At 37.2% G+C, this 19,478-nt stretch overlaps 1 protein-coding gene across 4 annotated transcripts in view; it reads right to left on the bottom strand.

The window, feature by feature from the left end:
* Positions 1-9,548: 9,548 nt before the first annotated feature.
* SPARCL1 (SPARC like 1) overlaps positions 9,549-19,478 on the bottom strand; it is a 46,909-nt gene continuing 36,979 nt past the window's right edge. For all 4 annotated transcript variants that reach the window (XM_017654501.3, XM_017654499.3, XM_017654500.3 and 1 more), the window contains 6 exons: positions 19,154-19,272; positions 17,714-17,834; positions 16,079-16,215; positions 14,198-14,346; positions 13,473-13,621; positions 9,549-9,987 (listed from right to left, as the gene is read on the bottom strand). In XM_017654501.3, coding sequence (XP_017509990.2) covers positions 9,959-9,987; positions 13,473-13,621; positions 14,198-14,346; positions 16,079-16,215; positions 17,714-17,834; positions 19,154-19,272 — 704 coding nt within the window. In that variant the 3' untranslated portion in view covers positions 9,549-9,958. The remainder of the gene's footprint in view (positions 9,988-13,472; positions 13,622-14,197; positions 14,347-16,078; positions 16,216-17,713; positions 17,835-19,153; positions 19,273-19,478) is intronic.

Raw genomic sequence — 19,478 nt, 5'->3', positions numbered from 1 at the left:
TGAAAAGCTTCTGTACAGGAAAGGACACCATCAATAGAACAAAAAGGTACCCGGCAGTATGGGAGAATATTTTCGTAAATGACAGATCCAATAAAGGCTTGACATCCAAAATATATAAAGAGCTCACACACCTCAACAAACAAAAAGCAAATAATCCAATTAAAAAATGGGCAGATTAGCTGAATAGACAGTTCTCTAAAGAAGAAATCCAGATACCCAACAGGCATGTGAAAAGATGCTCCACATCACTAATCATCAGAGAAATGCAAATTAAAACCACAATGAGATATCACCTCAAACCAGTAAGGATCACCATCATTGAAAAGACAAACAAAAAGAAATGTTGGCGAGGTTGTGGAGAAAGGGGATCCCTCCTACACTGCTGGTGGGAATGTAAATTAGTTCAACCATTGTGGAAAGCAGTATGGAGGTTCCTCAGAATGCTCAAAATAGAAATACCATTTGACCCAGAAATTCCACTTCTAGGAATTTACCCCAAGAATGCAGCACTCCAGTTTGAAAAAGACAGATGCACCCCTATATTTATCGCTGCACTGTTTACAATAGCCAAGATACGGAAGCAACCTTAATGTCCATCAGTAGATGAATGGATAAAGAAGATATGGTACATATACACAATGGAATATTACTCAGCCATAAGAAAAAAACAGATCCTACCATTCGCAATAACATGGATGTAGCTAGAGGGTATTATGCTCAGTGAAATAAGCCAGGCAGAGAAAGACAAGTACCAAATGATTTCACTCATCTGTGGAGTATAAGAACAAAAGAAAACTGAAGGAACAAAACAGCAGCAGAAGCACAGAACCCAAGAATGGACTAACAGTTACCAAAGGGAAAGGGACTGGGGAGAATGGGTGGGAAGGGATGGATAAGGGCAGGAGAAAAAGAAAGGGGGCATTATGATTAACATGTTTAGTGTGGGGGTGGCATGGGGAGGGCTGTGCAACACAGAGAAGACAAGTAGTGATTTTATAGCATCTTACTATGTTGATGGACAGTGACTGTGAATGGGGATGTGGGGGGTGGACTTGGTGAAGGGGGGAGCCTAGTAAATATAATGTCCTTCATGTAATTGTTGATTAATGATACCAAAATAAAATTTAAAAAAAAACAAGTGATTAACTGTGAAAGAAGAAAAATCAATTATCAGTGTTTTTATAATTAAAAATTTTGTTTTAATTAAAATTTTTTGATTTTAACATAGGACATATATAAACTAGAATATTTTCTGTATGAAAATCTTTGTTTTTATTGAAAAATTAATTCCATTCTACTGGTTGGTGTTTTGTTTTCATATACAAGATTTTTAAATGAATATTCAATGTCTAGATTTAAATACTCTGAAGTCAGAGAAATATTTTCTTTTAACTGCCTTGTAACCGTATTCACTATACCTGAAAGATAGAAAGTTGATGTGAATCGTTAAGAAACTCAGCACACTTCTATGCAGGTGCTATCTTAAATTATGCAAATTCCCTGTGTGAATTTGAACCAAAATTTTAGGACACCTATGAATACTCTGCCTTGAGGGTTTGCTTACATAAGCAGTTTCACTGGAAAATTGAAACTTTGTAGCTTCCACACTTTCTTCTGTTTTAAGAGACTGGCAATTTGCTCAAGGAGGTGCATCTAATCCCTCTGCAGAGCTGTCCACCTCAGCATGTATGCAAGGACGGGTAACCTAAACTCTGTCCCGTCTTGGTCCTAGGCAGCAATGCCCCGAGGCAACATATGTTCTCTTAGGGGTCCTTTCCTTCTTCCCTGATTTACTTAGGATCACTGAGAGAAGAAAACCCTTATCATCCTGAAGAGGTGGCAGTTCTGTAAGTTTTTCTGTTAGGATTCTTTCCAGAATGGGTTGTGGCCAACAGCACTTTAAAAAAGTTCAGAAAAAGAAAGCATAAATAAGTAATAAGTGTTCAGATTTGATTTCCAAAAGAATTGGACTAGTAATGACAGCAATTTATATTATGAACTGGCTTGTCTTATATAGGATGTTGAATGTAATATTTTTATCAACTTAATAGATTAACAGGACAGAGTATACTCACTGCTATAAGATTGTTAGATGTCAGAACCTAGAATAAAGAAACTAGAATCAAATAATGAGTTGAAATTCAGCATTTTATCTGTTTTCTGTGTTACACAGTTTGTAGTAGCTTGATTGATGAAAACATGCTTTTTAGAATTTGACATTTCTAAAACTATGTCATTAAAATTCATACTCACCAATATATTTTAGATGACCCCCTGGAGTACTCACCAAAACGACTGTCTGTGGAAACATCTAGTTTGCACCTTTTTCTGTGGGCTTCACATGTAGTAGGGACTTATTGGAAAGATCATTAAAATTATACTATTAAAGTTGGAAAAAAACTGTATTTTGAGATAATTTCATTAAAGAAAACTTTAATTATGTCATTTCCTATAATTGTAAAATGATAACACTAAAAACTTTGAAATTAATGTTAATTATATATACAACTTTTTTATTTGTGATTGAGTCAGTCTCATCAGATGTTATTGTCCCTCATTCAGTAAAATCCTGTTGAAAGTAAAACTTAAATAATCCTTTTATATCATGACCATTATCTTAAATCTAGTTCAAAGCCAAGACAGATTCCATTTCAGTAAGAATGTATTTTCGTCCCATTAATGCCAAGTGTAAGCACAAATCTTCAGAGGTGAAATGGACTTTAGAAATCATCTATCCTTACTATTCTAGAATATTTATGTAAAATAATATATTCTCTGTTATTTTATATTCAAAGGCTTCTAAGGCAGATTCCATTTCAATAGGAACTCATTGTGTCCCATTAACGCCAGGTATAAGCATAAAACTTTAGAGGTGAAATGGACTTTACAAATCATCTATCTTTACTATTTTGTATTCTAGAAGAAAGTAAGATTCAAAGGAGTTTAAGAATACTCCAACATATTATATGCCAGAGCTTGTACCCCAAGATTATTTGACTTCAGATGTCTCCTGGGTTTGTTCCCTCCACATGATTAAGGAAATTTTCAGGTTTTGGGTAGTTCAGTATGTTAGAATTGTACATCAGATGACTCAGACAAAAATATCAGTAAGTAACAGTCCCCCAAAGATAATGATAACTGTACTTCTTGGTATTAAATTCCTCTCCAATTAAATCAAAGAATTTTCAAGTTTTTGTTTTGTGTTCATTTAAATACTTTCTTAAAATAAACAAGTATAATTACTTGACTTGGATCATAAGGAAAAGGAAAAGGAAGAGGAATTGGAATCTACAAAAAGGGGTGAAAAATGAACTGTGAATAAAACAAAATGTGTACATTTGTTTTCTTCTCATTTATCCATCCATCCATCCATCCATCCATCCATCCATCCATCCATCCATCCATCCATTCATCATCCATCCTTCATTTAATGAGCAGTTATGTGTTCTCAAGGAATCCCCCTTCTAATTGGTGAGATTGGATTCTAGTGGATTTTAAATCATTTTTTCTTTGAAGAGGTATGCTAATTGTGTTTAATTAGTCAAACCTTAAACCCAGAAATCTGTCTCATGTATTGATAGTTCTTGTAAATCCATTAGTTTCTCTATAGTAGGAATTCATTCTTTGCCTGCTTTTTAATACTATTCTGCCATCTGGTGGAAGGAAGAGTTCCATTTCAAATACTAGTGATTTTTTTAAATTGCCACATAGATTTACATAATTTTAAACATGTAACAGAAGATTCTTAAATTCTAATTATAAATCAAGACCCAGGATTTTGCAATAATTTAAAACAAATCCTGCTGAATTTCAGCCCCCCAAAAAGTGGTAGGCAATATATCTAGCCCTGACTAGAACCAAAATAATTAGCAACTAATTATGAATGCAGCTACTTAGAAATTTAGTGGCTAAGACTCAAGGTGAACCTGTGAAAACAAAGAGAATGAATGTTCCATTGAGGACTGTAACTTTGGTGACAAATTTCCAAAAGCCTGCTAAAAATTGAGAAATTAACAGTTTGAAATTAAATACAAGCAAGGAGAAGTTGTTTATTACACTTAGATATAAAAACAAAATTATGCAAAGTTGTGTTTATATTTCAAAAATAGGTGATAGACAAGAAGTTATGCAAGATGCTATTTTAAAGTGTGAATCAACTTTTCAAGACATCATTGCTTCAATACTGTCCAAAGTTACCACATCTTCAATCTGTGCTGCAGCCTCATTGTACTGGTCATTCTTCGCCATAGTGCCCTGTCCTCGGGTCCAGCCCACGCAGTTGCTGTTCCTTGGCCTGGAGTGCCCCACCCACTCCTTATCCTTCTTTACCTAGCTTGGATACCATTTCCTCTGTGAATGAAGTCTTTGACCCACAACCTAAGGTAGCTTGTATTTGCATCTAGACACACTTATCAAATTACACTGGCTTTTTTTTTTCCATTTATGAATCTCTCTTCCTCATCAGATTGTGAACTTATCTCATACTTTTTGTACATCCAGCACTCACTGTGGACCTATTATAATGACAACCCTCAGTATATATTATTAACAAAGTGAGTGCTGTCTGTAGCAATGAAAGTATTATATACAGATACAGCAATTCTATTATGTATGTAGCATTGTGCTACATTTGAGAAGGTCTAACAAGAAAAGCAAAATAATTATATTGTTTGACCTGTGAGAAAAAATTAAAGATCTGGAATAAAGTTTTTTAGAGGAAAGAAAGCAGCAAGGTGATTTAGAAAAAGAAAACCGATATTATAGGAAGAGGTTAGTATTCTCTTGATGAAGAGTAACTAGGTTCATCACAGTCAAGTAATTCAGCATAAATGCCTTTTTGATGGCAAGTGTAGAAAGACATTAAAGAAGTCATGAAGATTTGGGGAGAAATTTGCTAGCCCCTTGTGACATTGCACCATAAGCTGGAAGGGGAGTGAGTGTGAATAGCTGATGCCTGGTGACCTCTTACAGCCTCATGTTTGTGTATCAAAATTTGGAAAATTTAATAACCATCATCGAAATAATACTTTTCACAATCTGAGATTCCCCAAACCTGTATTTACCAGGGGTAGTTGTGGAGGTAGCGGAAATGGGATCTGAGGAAAATAGTGGTCCTTGTAGTGGGTAAAAATTACATGTCTGAAAAAAGAAACATGGTGTCAGTCATTTCAGATAACTATAAGCTTTTAAAATGAATATGTCATTTGAAAACACAACTAGAAGTTTACCTGTCCACTGGAACTTTCTCCAGAATGAGCTTGTAAAACAATAGCAGCAATAAGGTAAAGCAACCTATGGCAATACATTAGTCATTACAAAGAGATTTTATTCTAAATGGGAAGAGGTAAGCCATTATTGAGCATTATACTCATGAGTGATGTAGCTTCACCTTGAAAATAAGCAGCTGGGTATCTAATAGGGAAAAGTGAATTAATTTTTGTCCAGTGATTCAGAACATGTCTTTAAATTTATTTCCAAGGAATGTTTGTATTTATATTTTTTAAGATTAATTACATGTTATGACACTTTATGTTCAAATCAACAATGTTCTCAAGTTCTCAGCATTTCTAAGTTCAAAGTGAGTAGGGAAATATAAATTTACATTTTGCATTTTCAAACACTAATTCTGAAGGCTCCTTCACTTTGAAAGCTCCTTTGTCACAAAATGTGCAGGGGTCAGAGTTCTTGCCTATTTGGTGCCCTACATATTCAAACTGTAACAAATACAGATCAGACTCATGGATCTCATTTGTATAGATGTGGAATGCCTGGCTTTTCCAAACATGAGACAGTTTGGGGTAAGGGTATTGTAAATGAAATTCAGTGCAAATCATGTAATGAAGACCTAGGCTGCTGTGAATGCTCATTCTATACTGCTGTTTATTTGAGAGCCTCTTACGTTCCAGTCAGGGTGCTTCAGGGCTTTAGATGCATCTTATCACCTTCACACAACTCTGAGGTAGTCTTTATAACTCATTTTACAGATTGGGAAGCCATGGGTTGGTTGCCAGCTCAAGGTCATACAACTAACACATGGCGCAAGGAGCAGGGATTTGTACTGGCAGACCATTGGGCTGAGGAAGAGTGGTGAGGTCCTGGTTCTACAGTTCTTCCAGACTCTCCTTTCATCTTCAGTGTAATGACAAGATACAAGGAATGCTTTCTAGACCAGAAGCACTATGTTTCTAGAATGGAAATGGAATGGCAAGCTGAGGAGTACTCACAGGCCTGGGGAGAGCAGTGGCAGAGCTCAAAGGTCAGCCACGATGGGAAATTTCATTCTGAGGGAAGAACCTGGAACTAAAGAGATAGGAGATCATTTTTAGTTTTTTTTTTTTAATCTAACTCCTGCTCCCACCATAGATTGTTTAGTTAAGAGTTCTAACTAAAGTTTAGTTCTGCCTTTAAATTCAGTTTTTATATACCTACTTCAGTGGTTTAAGAAACTTTGATGCCTTTAGAGAACACATGCCATCTCTGGCTCAGAACATTGCATACATTTCCCACTCTTTCTTACGATCTCACAGTTCAAGCTGTACCTGTTTGGTCCCTGACGTTACTTGAATTTGTGACCTCTACTCACAAATCTTCAAATGCCAGTATCATGCTTTAGTACTGGGGATGTATCATCACTGGTTCAAAGGAGATTTCTTTCTTTCTTTCTTTTTTTTAAAGTATCACTGATATACAATCTTATGTAGGTTTCAAGTATACAATACAGTGGTTCAACAGTTACCCATATTATTAAATCCTCACCCCCTCTAGTGCAGCCACTATCTATCAACGTAATAATACAGAATCGTTAACTGTATGAGATTTCTTATGTAATATACAAATAAATCAACCTTGAGCTTCTACCCTCATGAGAATCACCAGGTCTTCACAGGTCCGTAATTGAAGAAATTACAATTTCTCAAGAAGAAAATGATATGGAAAAAATCTTGTAAGGCATAATGGGTTGGTAGAGAATAAGCACAATATGAGTAAATTCAATGAAGCAAACAAATGTATTATTTACTAGCCAGCTGATTCTGAAAGCAAACCTTTTTATGGTCTTAAATAACATTTAATTTCAATTTCACTTACCTTAGGAGTTTCAAACCAATCATTGTACTCTGGAATTGAATTTTGGAGGAAAAACAAAATTCATCATATTCTATTAAGATTTGTTCCCAGCATCTGAAGCATGTATATCTCTTTATATATGTCACTCTTCAACTATTTTATATGTATTTGAAACTCAACTGTGCCTTGTGTTAGTGCTATTTTACTTTGCATGAATTTAGGCAACTCATCTCCCTTTCCTTTCCATGTTTCTTCTTTGTAATTTTTCTTCCTTGTGGATCCAAACCCCTGAATTTCCTTCTTTATTTGGATAAGAGGACCTACTAGAAATCATTAAATGATCCAATACAAGACTATCTTTGGCCTAGAGCAATAGAACAAGTCCAAATTAGAGTGTATGTCTTTTTAATTACCTTTGCTTGAAATGGTCCTCAGAGCAGCACATTCAAGGAGCAGGGTGATCTTTCAGGCTCTCTAGGCCCTTCTAGTATTTAAGCCACATTACTGATGCCTTTACGGTCATGGGCAATATTAGTCAAAACATTCAAAGCTAAACTGGATAATTGGTTCCAGACTAGGAACTCCAACTTCTAAATGTATCTCGATTACATAGAGATAGGCTTATGGACTGCTTACTGAAAAAATAACTTCATCTCCTTGGTTGGATTAGAGTAATGTTTTTATCACAAACAATCCACAATTAAAAATGGTCACCACCAAGAATATTAAAATGCTTCTGCAATATATGATCCAGGGCAGCTGTATGCAACAGAGCCTTAACTGAAAGAAAAATTTAAGGTTGTAAAATTTCTATTATTAAACATTTTTTTCATTCCAAAATGAAAATTATTTTCAAATAAAACATTTTTGGCAAACATTTAGGTGGTGTCTTTAGTGTTAAAATTACGTTTCACTATTCCAAAACATTTAAAACAGTAATTTAGGTATAATTAATACCTCCAAATATAATTTGTTCTCAACAAAGTCACAAATTCACAACTGTAATGAGTTAAGACTGCTCATGGTATTCTTGGCAGCTACTCATAAAAACATTCTGAATATTGGAATTCTTTCTAAAAATTATTTCCCTACTTGGAAAAAGTGTAATAGTTCAATTTTGATGAATCAAATTAAATTCAAATATTTACAAAGGACATGGTATGAAGTGGTCTGGTTAAGAATAAGTGATTCATATGTTTTCAACCTTTATCTTGCATCTACCTACCACTTCAGCATTTTATTAAAAAAATAATAATAATAATTAGGGAGAGATGTGGGATTCACATATAAATCAAGTATAAAATCAAACGAATAATCATATCTGACTTGATCGTTTATAGTTCACGATGTGTGATCAAAACCGAAAGTTTCTGTGATATGGCTGCCCTTGCACTGTTCACCATGTAAGTACTTATTCACCATGTAAGAACTTGTTTGTTATGCTTTAGAAGATTGGAGACTGTTGAGAATTAGGCTTGGGGTTGATTAATGATTGTGCATTGAGTCCCCTATACAGAATTTTATTGTTAACCATTTGATCAATAAATAAATATGAGAGATGCCTCTCAAAAAAAAAAAGAATAAGTGATTCATTGAGCTAAGAAAAGAGATAAATACAATTCTGAAGTCAATCAGAGGAGATTATTCTGATAAAAAACAAACTCTTCCATAGCATCCTTCAGATGAAATTCCTTGGGGCACATTCAGAGACCATCACAGATAAACTCTGAACAACAACAATTTCTTAATTATTTGAAAAAACAATCAAAGATATTTGCATTGATAGTTTCCATTTCAGATAGAAAAATACGTAAAAAAATTTTAACTTACTTTTAGATATTGTAAGCAGACTATAGTGGGTGCTAGGATCTTTTGTTGCCTTGCACCAAACCTTGGGAAACTCTGTGACGGTGTCTTTTATATTTTTGCAACCTAGATTTTACTGTATTAATAGTTACCAAAGCAGAGTTTGAATGAAAACACACATTTTCTCTTATGACACATTTTCTTGCAATTAATTTACAGTAGTAATACTTATCTGAGACTACATGGGACATCAGAACACTTCAGGGTTCTCCACTGTGTTATTTTCCTATTACCCTTATTTTGTGGACATGACATGTGCAGGACTTTTGCAGGGCCTCCCTCTCCCCCAGCCCACCTGCACAGTGGCATGCAAGCTGGAATTAGTCGTATTAAGCAGTGTGCATAACTGCTTTTAACTGAAATTGGTGAAAAGCACTTGAATTCTTTTTTTCTGTTGAAACTTACATTATGACAAAGGATATTAATAAGCAGCTACTATATAACAATTGGATATTTATTTCCCATAGGAAACATCTCCCTGAACCACTCTCACACTTTTTTTTTAAGTAGTAGGGTCTAGGAAGCACAGTGGTGATGTGATATGAAGTGTGAGTCCTGAGTTGGTCTTTCACATATAATTGTGTAAATAAATGATTGAAAATAAACTTGAATAAGCATTTGGATTTTTATGGAGTTTTATTAGGATATTAAGATATTGAAAATGATAGACATTAACAGTAAAAGAGCATTATTCATTTTCTTGAAATGCAGATGATCTTATGGACAAATGACTGTATAATTTTTCAAGCTTTATAATTAGTATCATAAATGGATGAAGAGAGTGGTGGGTTAAACTTCTGTTCACAAACAGCATACAGTATTTTGCATATTGATTTTAAAGTTTTATTTCCAAAGTTAATGTTAAATGCTTGATGCACACGCTGTTACCAAGTAATTATTCTCATTATCTTCTTGGACATGCAAACATTTTGCTAAATAGAAATCTACGAGTATCATGCTGCATATATTTCAGAAGTGGTCATAACAGAGAAGATGGCGAAACATTTGAGTTCTTTCAAATCTTAATTCAAAACAGGAGATTTTCATCTACGTCTTCTGTAAAACACAAAAACAAAACACACTTTTAGAAAGTAGCCAGACTACTAATGTAAACAATGCTGGAGCTGGGGGCTAGACAGGCCACCTAATGGCAGTATGCAGGTTTCCAACCCTGGCAGGGCATCAGCATCACCTGTGAAGTTTTGAAAAGATACAACCTCAGTCCTTAGCCCTGGCCTCTGGAACCAGAATCTCCAGGGGCTGCCCAGTGGGCACTAACTTTAGGAAGCTGTGTAGATAGTTCTGATGGAGGGCTGAGAACCACCAATAGAGGAGGTTCAGGGGACGCCCAGCAGAGAAGTACCTATAACGGTTGCTAAAATATAATAGATATAAATAGAAGTAGAGTCCCAATTAAATCACATTTCCAGTCAAGTAATGGTAGAACAACTTGCTGCCACAGCAATGGACGATGATAGCTGCATCCTCTCGAGGAGGTAAGCCCACCAGTATGGCCCTCCCTCCCTCCGTAACTGTGGAAGAAATACTTAAAGCAGATTGACTTTTGAGCACTGATCTCATTGTACGCTTTCCCAAGTACTTAAAAATTCAACGTGTTAAAAATGGCACTTATCATCTCCCCTAAATCTGCTTCTGTTATTTATGTTTTCTTCCTCCGTGGAAGGTATCTTTATTTATCCTGTGTGGCCTGGGCCAGGAACCCAGACATCATATTTCTCTTTCTCTGTCTCTCAATTCTGACCCTACATATTTCCCAGGAAATATTGACTTCTTCTCTCTACATGCTATATAGAATATATATTGAATATGTTTATGTTCTTGAATGTATCTTGAATATGTTTCCTTTTCTTTTCCCCACTGTAACTGCCCTAATTCAAGTTCTCATCAACTCTTGCCTGAATTTACCACAACAACCTTTTGATGTATTCTGTCCTTTCTGCAATATAACTAAAGAATCTTTTAAAAATACAAATCCAGTGAAGTCACTTCCTTGCTCAAAACACTTCAGTGATCCTCCATCACTTTTAAGATATGTTTTTTAATTAACTTAGTGGGACCCACATGGTTTGATCTGTTTAACCTGTTAATCTCACTTGGAAGGTTTTTCTAAAGATTGATGTGGATATATGTTAATACAGGGTATGTCAGGGGCACTAAAATAAGACTCCTCCACCTCTTAATTGAGCCCCATTTTTGTATACAAGGAAAATGAGACTTGCTGAAGATCTGTGGCATGCCCTAATTCACATTGCGAGTTAATGACAGAGCTCATTTAGTTCAGATAAATGGCAGTTAAAATTCAGGAAAATACTGGCTAAAATTTATCTTTTTGTCCTGTGAATTTCTCAGCCTTGAAAGAAGGAAAGGTATACTTACAAATTAGATTTTTTTTCTTTCTCTAGTTTCTTTCCAAAGCAGCAATTTGTTTACTTGTTCTGAATGTTTAATATCTGGTTTATTGGCTTATTATGTGATAATTCTTTCCCTCCTTCAAAACAACAGAATCATGGCCAAACCACAGTGAACAAACAAGATCATTAGGAGCTTTTTGAGTCTATGAACTTCAATCCCTTCCTGCTCCTCCTAGGCCCACCCAGCACAGAGCCTGAGTGAGCCTAAGAGCTGCCAGAAATTTTGAAAGGGACAGTGAAGCACAACATAAGTGAATGGCCTCCATTCAGCTTTGTCTTTTGACCACTCCTTTAAAACTCCTGTGCTGTATAAAGGGGCGTACATAAATGTTCCCTGTCCCAGCTCAGTTTTGCCCTCAGTAATTGTGGAGTAGAGGGGATAGGGCATCTGTACTTGTTTTTTGTCCCTTTAATGAAGGAATTGGAAAAGACAGTTGTAGGAACTTTTAGAGATATATTTGAATTTGTAAATTCAAATTTAGAAAGGAAATTTATAGAGAGAGGAAATTGGCATATTTTTATGGGTCTGAGTTTTAATGGCTGGTTAACTTCTATCAATGCTAACAAGGTGTAAACAGTATGTCATAGCCAGCCTCCAAGATTTCCTCCTACCTACATTGTACTAGGATCTGTCTGTCCAACAGTATATGGCAAAAGTGATGGTATGTCACTACTGAGATTAGGTTATAATACATTGCGGCTTCAGTCTTAGATTCTTTCATGCTCTGTTTCTATTTCTCTCTCTCTGATCACTCACTCTGGAGGAAACCAGATGCCATGCTTCGAGCAGTCCTATGGGGAAACCTCATGGTGAGGAACTGAAGCCTCCGAGACAATAGCCATGTGAGTGAGCTCAAAGCAGAGCCTAAGCCAGAATCATCCAGGTAAAGTACTAGATTTACTGACCCCAGATTCCTGACCCTTGGAAACTGAGATTTTAAGGTTCTAAGAGTGAGGGTAATTTGTTATGCAGCAATGGACAGCTAATACACAGCACTTGTATTGCTTACAGAAAGATGCATTCTTTGTTCATTACAGTTGTGCTTGTTTTACAAAATAATATTGTAGAGGAAAGGATGGACATTTTCTGCTTACCCTTTTTATCAATAAACAAATCAATCATTGTACCTTCAGCTCTTTATTTCTAATTTCAAGGCACTGAACATGTGCATGGAGAATAATTTTAAAGTGAAGATCACACAACTTACCTCTTTTTGGGAAATTCTGACTTTTGGTGAACTTACTGTTCTTCATTGTTTGGCTGCATATTCATCTTACATGTATGTTGTAAACATCTGTAAAAACTTCTGCTTTAGAAATCTGATGTTCACTGTTCGTTTATATTCTACAAGCAGTTTTGATTGTTCATTTTTTAAACATCTTTCAAATCTTGATTTGGAAAACATGCTTGCTTAGAAAAATCAACTCTAACTTGGGAAAAGTAAAGGAAGTAGAGTGTAGGTTAAGATACAACTTAGAGAAACAAATGTCCAAATTTAAATTCCTCCACTGCAGGGATAAAGAAAGAATCCTCTGATTTTTTTTTCCTCTGAAGATGCAGTTAAGGGTCAATTTTGTATTAACGGAGTAATATCTGTACACAACAGATATACTTACCTCACAACTTGTGAGGTAAGACCCAACTTTTAGTGAGTTGGTAATGAGTTCTTGGATCCTTCCGACACCTCCCAGTGGCAGAATCTCGCCCGCTGTTTTACTCATGTTCATATGTGATTCTTAGAAGTTTGGTCCAATACCCGGCTAAGCAAGGACATAGACTCACTCCTTCCTCCTCACAAGGGTGGCCTTCTGAGATTTGGCACGGCTCTCTGTATTCACGTCTTTTTCTTCGGCTTAGCCAACTGCTGAGACTGAACTGCAGATAAACCCTAACTAGTCACACTTCCCACCCTCTGAAAACAGAGTATCATTGAGGAAGTGAGAAATAACCTCGCAGGACAGCAGGGCATCGCGGAAGCCATCGGGGCAGTGCTGCTGCCTCGCCGTGCGTGGGTTTCACCTGAGCGCAGCAGGACGCTCACGGGGGCCGCGGGGCCGAGGGTGTCTGGAGAACAGGACGCCCCCTCCCTGGGCCGGTGATGAACTTACCTTCTTTAATTCCAAAGCAGTGGCCCCACTCCTTCAGAGTGATGTGCTTGTCCTTGTTGGGGTCACATTCCTCAAAGAAGCGAGTGATGCAGTGTTCCATGGGCACCAGAGAGGCTCGCAAGGGAGCGAGCTCGGAATGTGTCAAGGCTCTGCAGTGAGGTAAAAGGCAGCCTATCAACTGAGCAGCTCGTTTACGAAAATCAGCTCTTAGGATCACCAAGGGCATTTTTCTTCCACAAGGTTGCTGAGTATGCCGAATAAACACGAAAAGCTACAAGTGAAATAAACTACTCATGGCAAGATAGACAGCGCTAGGGATGTCAGTTCACCAGGTTTCCTTCTTCACTGGGAACTGTTCTCCTGCCACCCTAAATTTATAGGGGTGTCCCCCAGCCATCATGTGTGTACAACCTGGTTCTTACCCAGATGTAGGTGCTTGACCCAAATTGTGCAGATCAACTTATCTTGGGAATTTAGGATTAAGAATGAGAAAGAGCTGAAGGAGTCTCTGAGGGAGGCTGGGCCCTAATGTGTGAACCTGGGACTCAGGTATGGTCACAGACTGTTATTTTCAAAGCAGTTTGATATTTAGGCATTTGTTTGAGAACTCAGTGCTCCAAAGTGAACTGGGAAATTCCCTCAATCTGTTTAGGATTCTCTTTGCATCACTAACTAGACATACTGTTAGGGAGATGGCCTAGAAATGCGAGGCAAAGTGTTTTCACCTGTCCATTGGATGTTGGTCCAGTTCACTAAACTGCCAGTGCACAGGATACACATACATGTGGTAGTTCTTCTTGAAGTCCCTTAACAGAAGGTCAATGGAATGGTTCCCAGCCAACAGCCTCTTTTCATCCAGGTAAATTTTCTTGACCTGGGATTAGGAAGGGAGAAGATCATCAGAGAATCAGACAAGTGTAATGGGGTTATCCCTTGATGAACTTTACTTGAAAAGAACAGTAACATGACAGAGGAAAACAAGCACAAGCCCTCATATGAGACCAAATGAAATGCCTTTTAGTCAATACTACAGCCTAATTATTTCTACATAGAATAACAGCCAACATTTAAAAAATCTATGGCTTTCAGAAGATTTAAGTCTCTTGATCTTTTAGCCAAGTAATACTCATTGCACTCCTTAAAACTATGAGGTTTTAACAAACAAGGCTGAACTGTCCTAGGCAAAATTGTTGACTAGTTGGTGAAAAGTCCTGCTTTTTCTTCACTTAGCATACCCTAGTCTTAGCTCTCTGTGTGTCCATCCCACGCCTGCTGAGTTCCAGTTTAGCCCTGGTGTGACCCCACTGAAATTTCTCTGTTTTGTATCTAATGCTGTCAAGGATTTCTGTGATGATATATTAAAGAGAGAGGATGGAAATTATTTTGGGGCAATGCATATAAAACTCTCAGCTTGTGACAGTTACCCACTAATTGGAAGCAATCAGAACAGAACTTCTACCCATTCCCATGACCACATCTACCAACTTCCCACCTTGTTATGGTGGCTGTACTTCTGTGCTCCTAATCTAAGGCCAACCCTACTCTTCTCATCTACTTAAGAATACCCTACGAGGTTGGGCCCCTTCTCTGCTCCTCATTAATTTTTCATTCTCTACTGGGATATTTCCAGAAGCATACAAACATCCTTTACCATCTCCCACTGGGACTCTTGAACTCACTGTCCCCTCCAGCTGCCACCCCATTTCACTTTTCCCCCTTTATAGCAAAACACCTTGAAGATACTGCCTATACTTCCTGCTTCCACATCCTTCCTCCTATTGTCTTTTAAACTCTGCTCAGACTTTCTCTTCCCTACTCAGCAGAAACAGCTCTTGTGAAGTTCAGCTATGACCACTATATGCCAAGTCAGTGGCCAATTCAGTTCTCAACCTATAAAGAGCATTTCACACAGTCAGAAAAACATACTCTTTCTTGTTTTATTTTTTCTTAGCACATTTTGTCTCACCTGACATAGCTCTACATATATTTGCATGCATGCTCATATGTGCATATATGTATATATGTACAAATATATAATCTACATATATATAAACACTATTTGCTCAGAGTAGTCTGTTTCTTTGTCTAGATGTAAACTCATAAAGATAGAGATTTTCTGTTTGGTTCACGTAAATCAATTCCAGGTACCCAGGATGCACTCAGTAGCTATCTGATCAATGAATTTTCTTTGGGACTTTCTGAATCAATACTCTGAACTTTTTAATCTAAATATATTACTGACATTGTAAGGGGTTTCCCTTATATCATAAATCTATGTCTGGCATAGGGACAAACACATATTTAGATTTTAATAATATGTTTGGGCCTGAATATAAAAATACTGAATTGGAGTTCACTTTGCTCAACCCAAGTCTACTCAAGGTGAGTTGGAGCCCTTGCTCAGGCCACTGCCCTTGGCACAGGAATGAGGTGGTTTGGTCTGGACCCAAGCCTTGTGTCATGAACGATGACCATTATTATCCTGTTAATCCACATGTACTGGGCTTTTGCTGATAGAGGGAGATAATCTCCCACCCCACCCCAACATCCTTTTTCCTCAGGCCCTGGAGATAGGTGCTTAGGAAGCTGACCCATAAGTAACTTACTTTATTTCTCTGCTTCTCATTTAGATGCCCAGGGTGTTCAGGGTTAGGTTCATAAAGCTGTATGAGGATATTCTTGAGCCAGTCTCTCATCCTTAAAGGAAACTGAGTCACTTCAAAGTCCGTGCAAACAGGAATAGCTGCTCCAAACAGAAAGTAAACAGGTTGTGATCTTTGGATTTTACTCCTTTTCTATGGCAAATCTTCATAACAGGAAGCTTAACAACTTCTGTGTGGACAGCATCCTCCCGGCCCCATGGGTGGCAGTGGTCCTTAACCCTACAGAGCAACAGAATTGCCTGTGGTGCTTTAAAAACACACCAGATGCCAGCTTCCAGTCAAAGAAATTTTGATTTGATTGGTCTGGGGTGGAGCTGGGCATCAGGATGTTTTAAAAGCTCCATAAACAATTTTGATGTGCAGGCAGGGCTAAGAGCCACTACTCTTGATCAGAGTTGAAATTCAGAGGTGAAGGACACAAAATGTATTTGTTAGGAGAAGAGATAGAAAGGTACAAGTTAGTTTATACTGTGGCAACAAATGGTGTTAAATCTCACTGTCGGGGAACAAATTTTATTTCAGTTTTATTGAGATATAAATGACATAAACACTGTATAAGTTTAGGGTGTACAGCATAATAACTTGACATACATATATTGTGAAGTGAGTACCACAGTATGTTTAACTAACACCCATCATTTTAGATAGTTACAAAAAAATTTTCCCTTGTGATGAGAACTTTTAGGATTTACTCTCTTAGCAACCTTCAAATACACTACGCAGCAGTGTTAACTATAGTCATCATATTGGACATTATATCAAAAGTCTATTTCTTGATCCTGCTAAATATCCAGTTCATGCTGGTAGGAGGGCTCTGCTCATCACAGCATCTCTGGGGCTCAGGATGGTGGAGCCACCACCACCTCAATATGAGGTGAACAAAGCATGGAGAACCATACCCCAGCTCTTAAATGCTTCTGCCCAGAACGCATATGGATGATATTTGCTCAAATTTCATTGAACAAAGCAACTCACACAGCCACATCTAGTATCAAGAAGGCTGAGAAGTTTAATACTCTAGTGTGTCCGGAAGAAGAGCAGGACCAGAAATACCAGGAAGCAGTGCTAATGTGTCGAATCCCTTAGCTATGAAGAGACCCAGAACACACTTGAGAGTATCTCAGGGGAGGAAGACAATTTAAAAATCTTTGGGAAGAATATGTTGTCATAAAACTGCCTGGTAGAAGCTTACCTTAAATTGGAAACAAGACAAGTAATTTAGCAAAATTCCAATGATTCATCTCAATTATTAAGTGGATAACATTATCATTGCACTTCTGAACTTTGGCTGCACATTAGAGTTGTCTAGGTTACTTTAAAAACAAATAAAAAACAGTGCCAAAGTCCCAACCTAGTTAAAAAAATCAGAGTCTCTTATAGTTAAAGCCTGGGCATTTTTATTTTTATTTTTTTCAAGTCTCCCAGTCTATTTTAATGTGCAGCCTGGGTTCAGAAGTAAATCAGCTTTTCCCTTTTTGCATATAAATGAGTACATATATATATATATTACTCAGATATGCATAGATTCACCCCAAACCTGCAAAGCAATGGTAGTTGGCAGTAGTGCTGGAATCTTACATTTGCAGGCTCCAAAATAATCCAGCTGCAGTTGGTGCCCCTTTTTTGTGCCCTCCAGTTTGCATTTAGTGGCAAACAGGTGACAGGAGCTAGCGTAGGTTTGATTGTCAGTGCCACAAACCTAGAAAAGATGGGCATGAGAAAAAGGGCATGTCTCTGAATGTTCATTGGGAAAACACTCTACTCCTTAAAGCTCATAGTTTGTCTGATAAGCAGTGCTGTACAAAACATGTGGTCAGGTAGGTGAGGGTATTAAAATCATAACTATCCCATTTGGTGCAAAAAAAAAAATCAACTATGAGTATCATGGTTCTTCCAAGTGGTAAAGATACCTCAAGACAAATACTGGGCATAAAAGCCACAGGGCATAAATCTGCAAAGAAGTAAAAAGCTAACCTTTTCAAACAATGTTGCCTCTCTCTCACTTACCAACTTTACATTTCCCTGTATGGCCCCGGAAGATGACTGGTTAGCCAGAGACAGGTAAGATTCCTCAAGGGAGGAACAACCTAAGACAGGCACAGTTGCAGGGGGGCCATCAGGTGAGAAATTGGGGATCAACAGAGGTGAGGCTCAGAACCTCACCCCCCCTGCTTTGAGAGAAATCTTCTGCATCCGTGGATGTTTTGCTGCCCTTTTCTAGCTTGGATTAACACTTAGTCTACAGGCACACACCTGATCATCTAAATTTGCTCTCTTACAGCACTAAACTATGTTTTCTACCTTTATCTTGCATCTACCTACCACTTCAGCATCTTATTAAAAAATAATAATAATAATAATAATAAGGGAGAAATGTGGGATTCACATATAAATCAAGTATAAAAATCAAACGAATAATCATAATTGACCTGATTGTTTATAGTTCATGATGCGTGATCAAAACCGAAAGTTTCTGTGGTGACTGCCCTTGCACTGTTCACCATGTAAGAACTTTCTCACTATGTAAGAACTTGTTCACCATGTAAGAACTTGTTCGTTATGCTTCAGAAGATTGGAGACTGATGAGAATTAGGCTTGGGGTGGATTAATGATTGTACATTGAGCATTGAGTCCCCAATACAGATTTTTATTGTTGTTAACAACCATTTGATCAATAAATATGAGAGATGCCCTCTCAAAAAAAAAATCAACTAAATTATACCAATGGCCATGACAATTTAGTTCTAGGTAAGCTGAGTAGAATGAAAACTGTAGATGTAAGGGTACAATGAATTATAATATGAGTTCTACAGATCAATGTCATTATTACCTCTTTAGGGCACAGTTAAAATTCTTTGATTTTGCTGACATTTGTTTCTATTCAATATTCTTCATATATTAGATGGTAATTGGGCATTTATCTTTTCTTTATTAACAAAAATTTTCAATTGCAAACTACTTTCACTCAAATCACTAATTATCTGGGTCTCCTTAGAGACCATTTTGTCAGATACTTACTTGGTCAAGGAGCTTTGTAGGAGGACAGGTCACTGGATCTTGGCAAACACAGTGGGGTTTTCCCTGTTGGTCAGCCTTACACATGTGTCCTCTTTTACACTGGAAGTGCAGGCAAGAATCTAATAGAAAAGTTTGGAAAGGAAACACAAGCAAAGCTAAACTGAGTATGTAAACTCAAATTCATCCAGATGGCTAGCTCCATTTTCATTAATAAGAGAAAATTTGGGAAAATATTGGAAATAATTTTAATGAATGTGTTAAATTTTCAGGTGGGACCTTCTGGCATCAGACTATTTTACACAATAGACTTTGTGTGCAGTTTAGA

This window comes from Manis javanica, chromosome 5, assembly GCF_040802235.1.
Source record: "Manis javanica isolate MJ-LG chromosome 5, MJ_LKY, whole genome shotgun sequence".
Lineage (NCBI taxonomy): Eukaryota > Metazoa > Chordata > Mammalia > Pholidota > Manidae > Manis > Manis javanica.
This window is presented reverse-complemented; position numbering and strand designations above follow the sequence as displayed.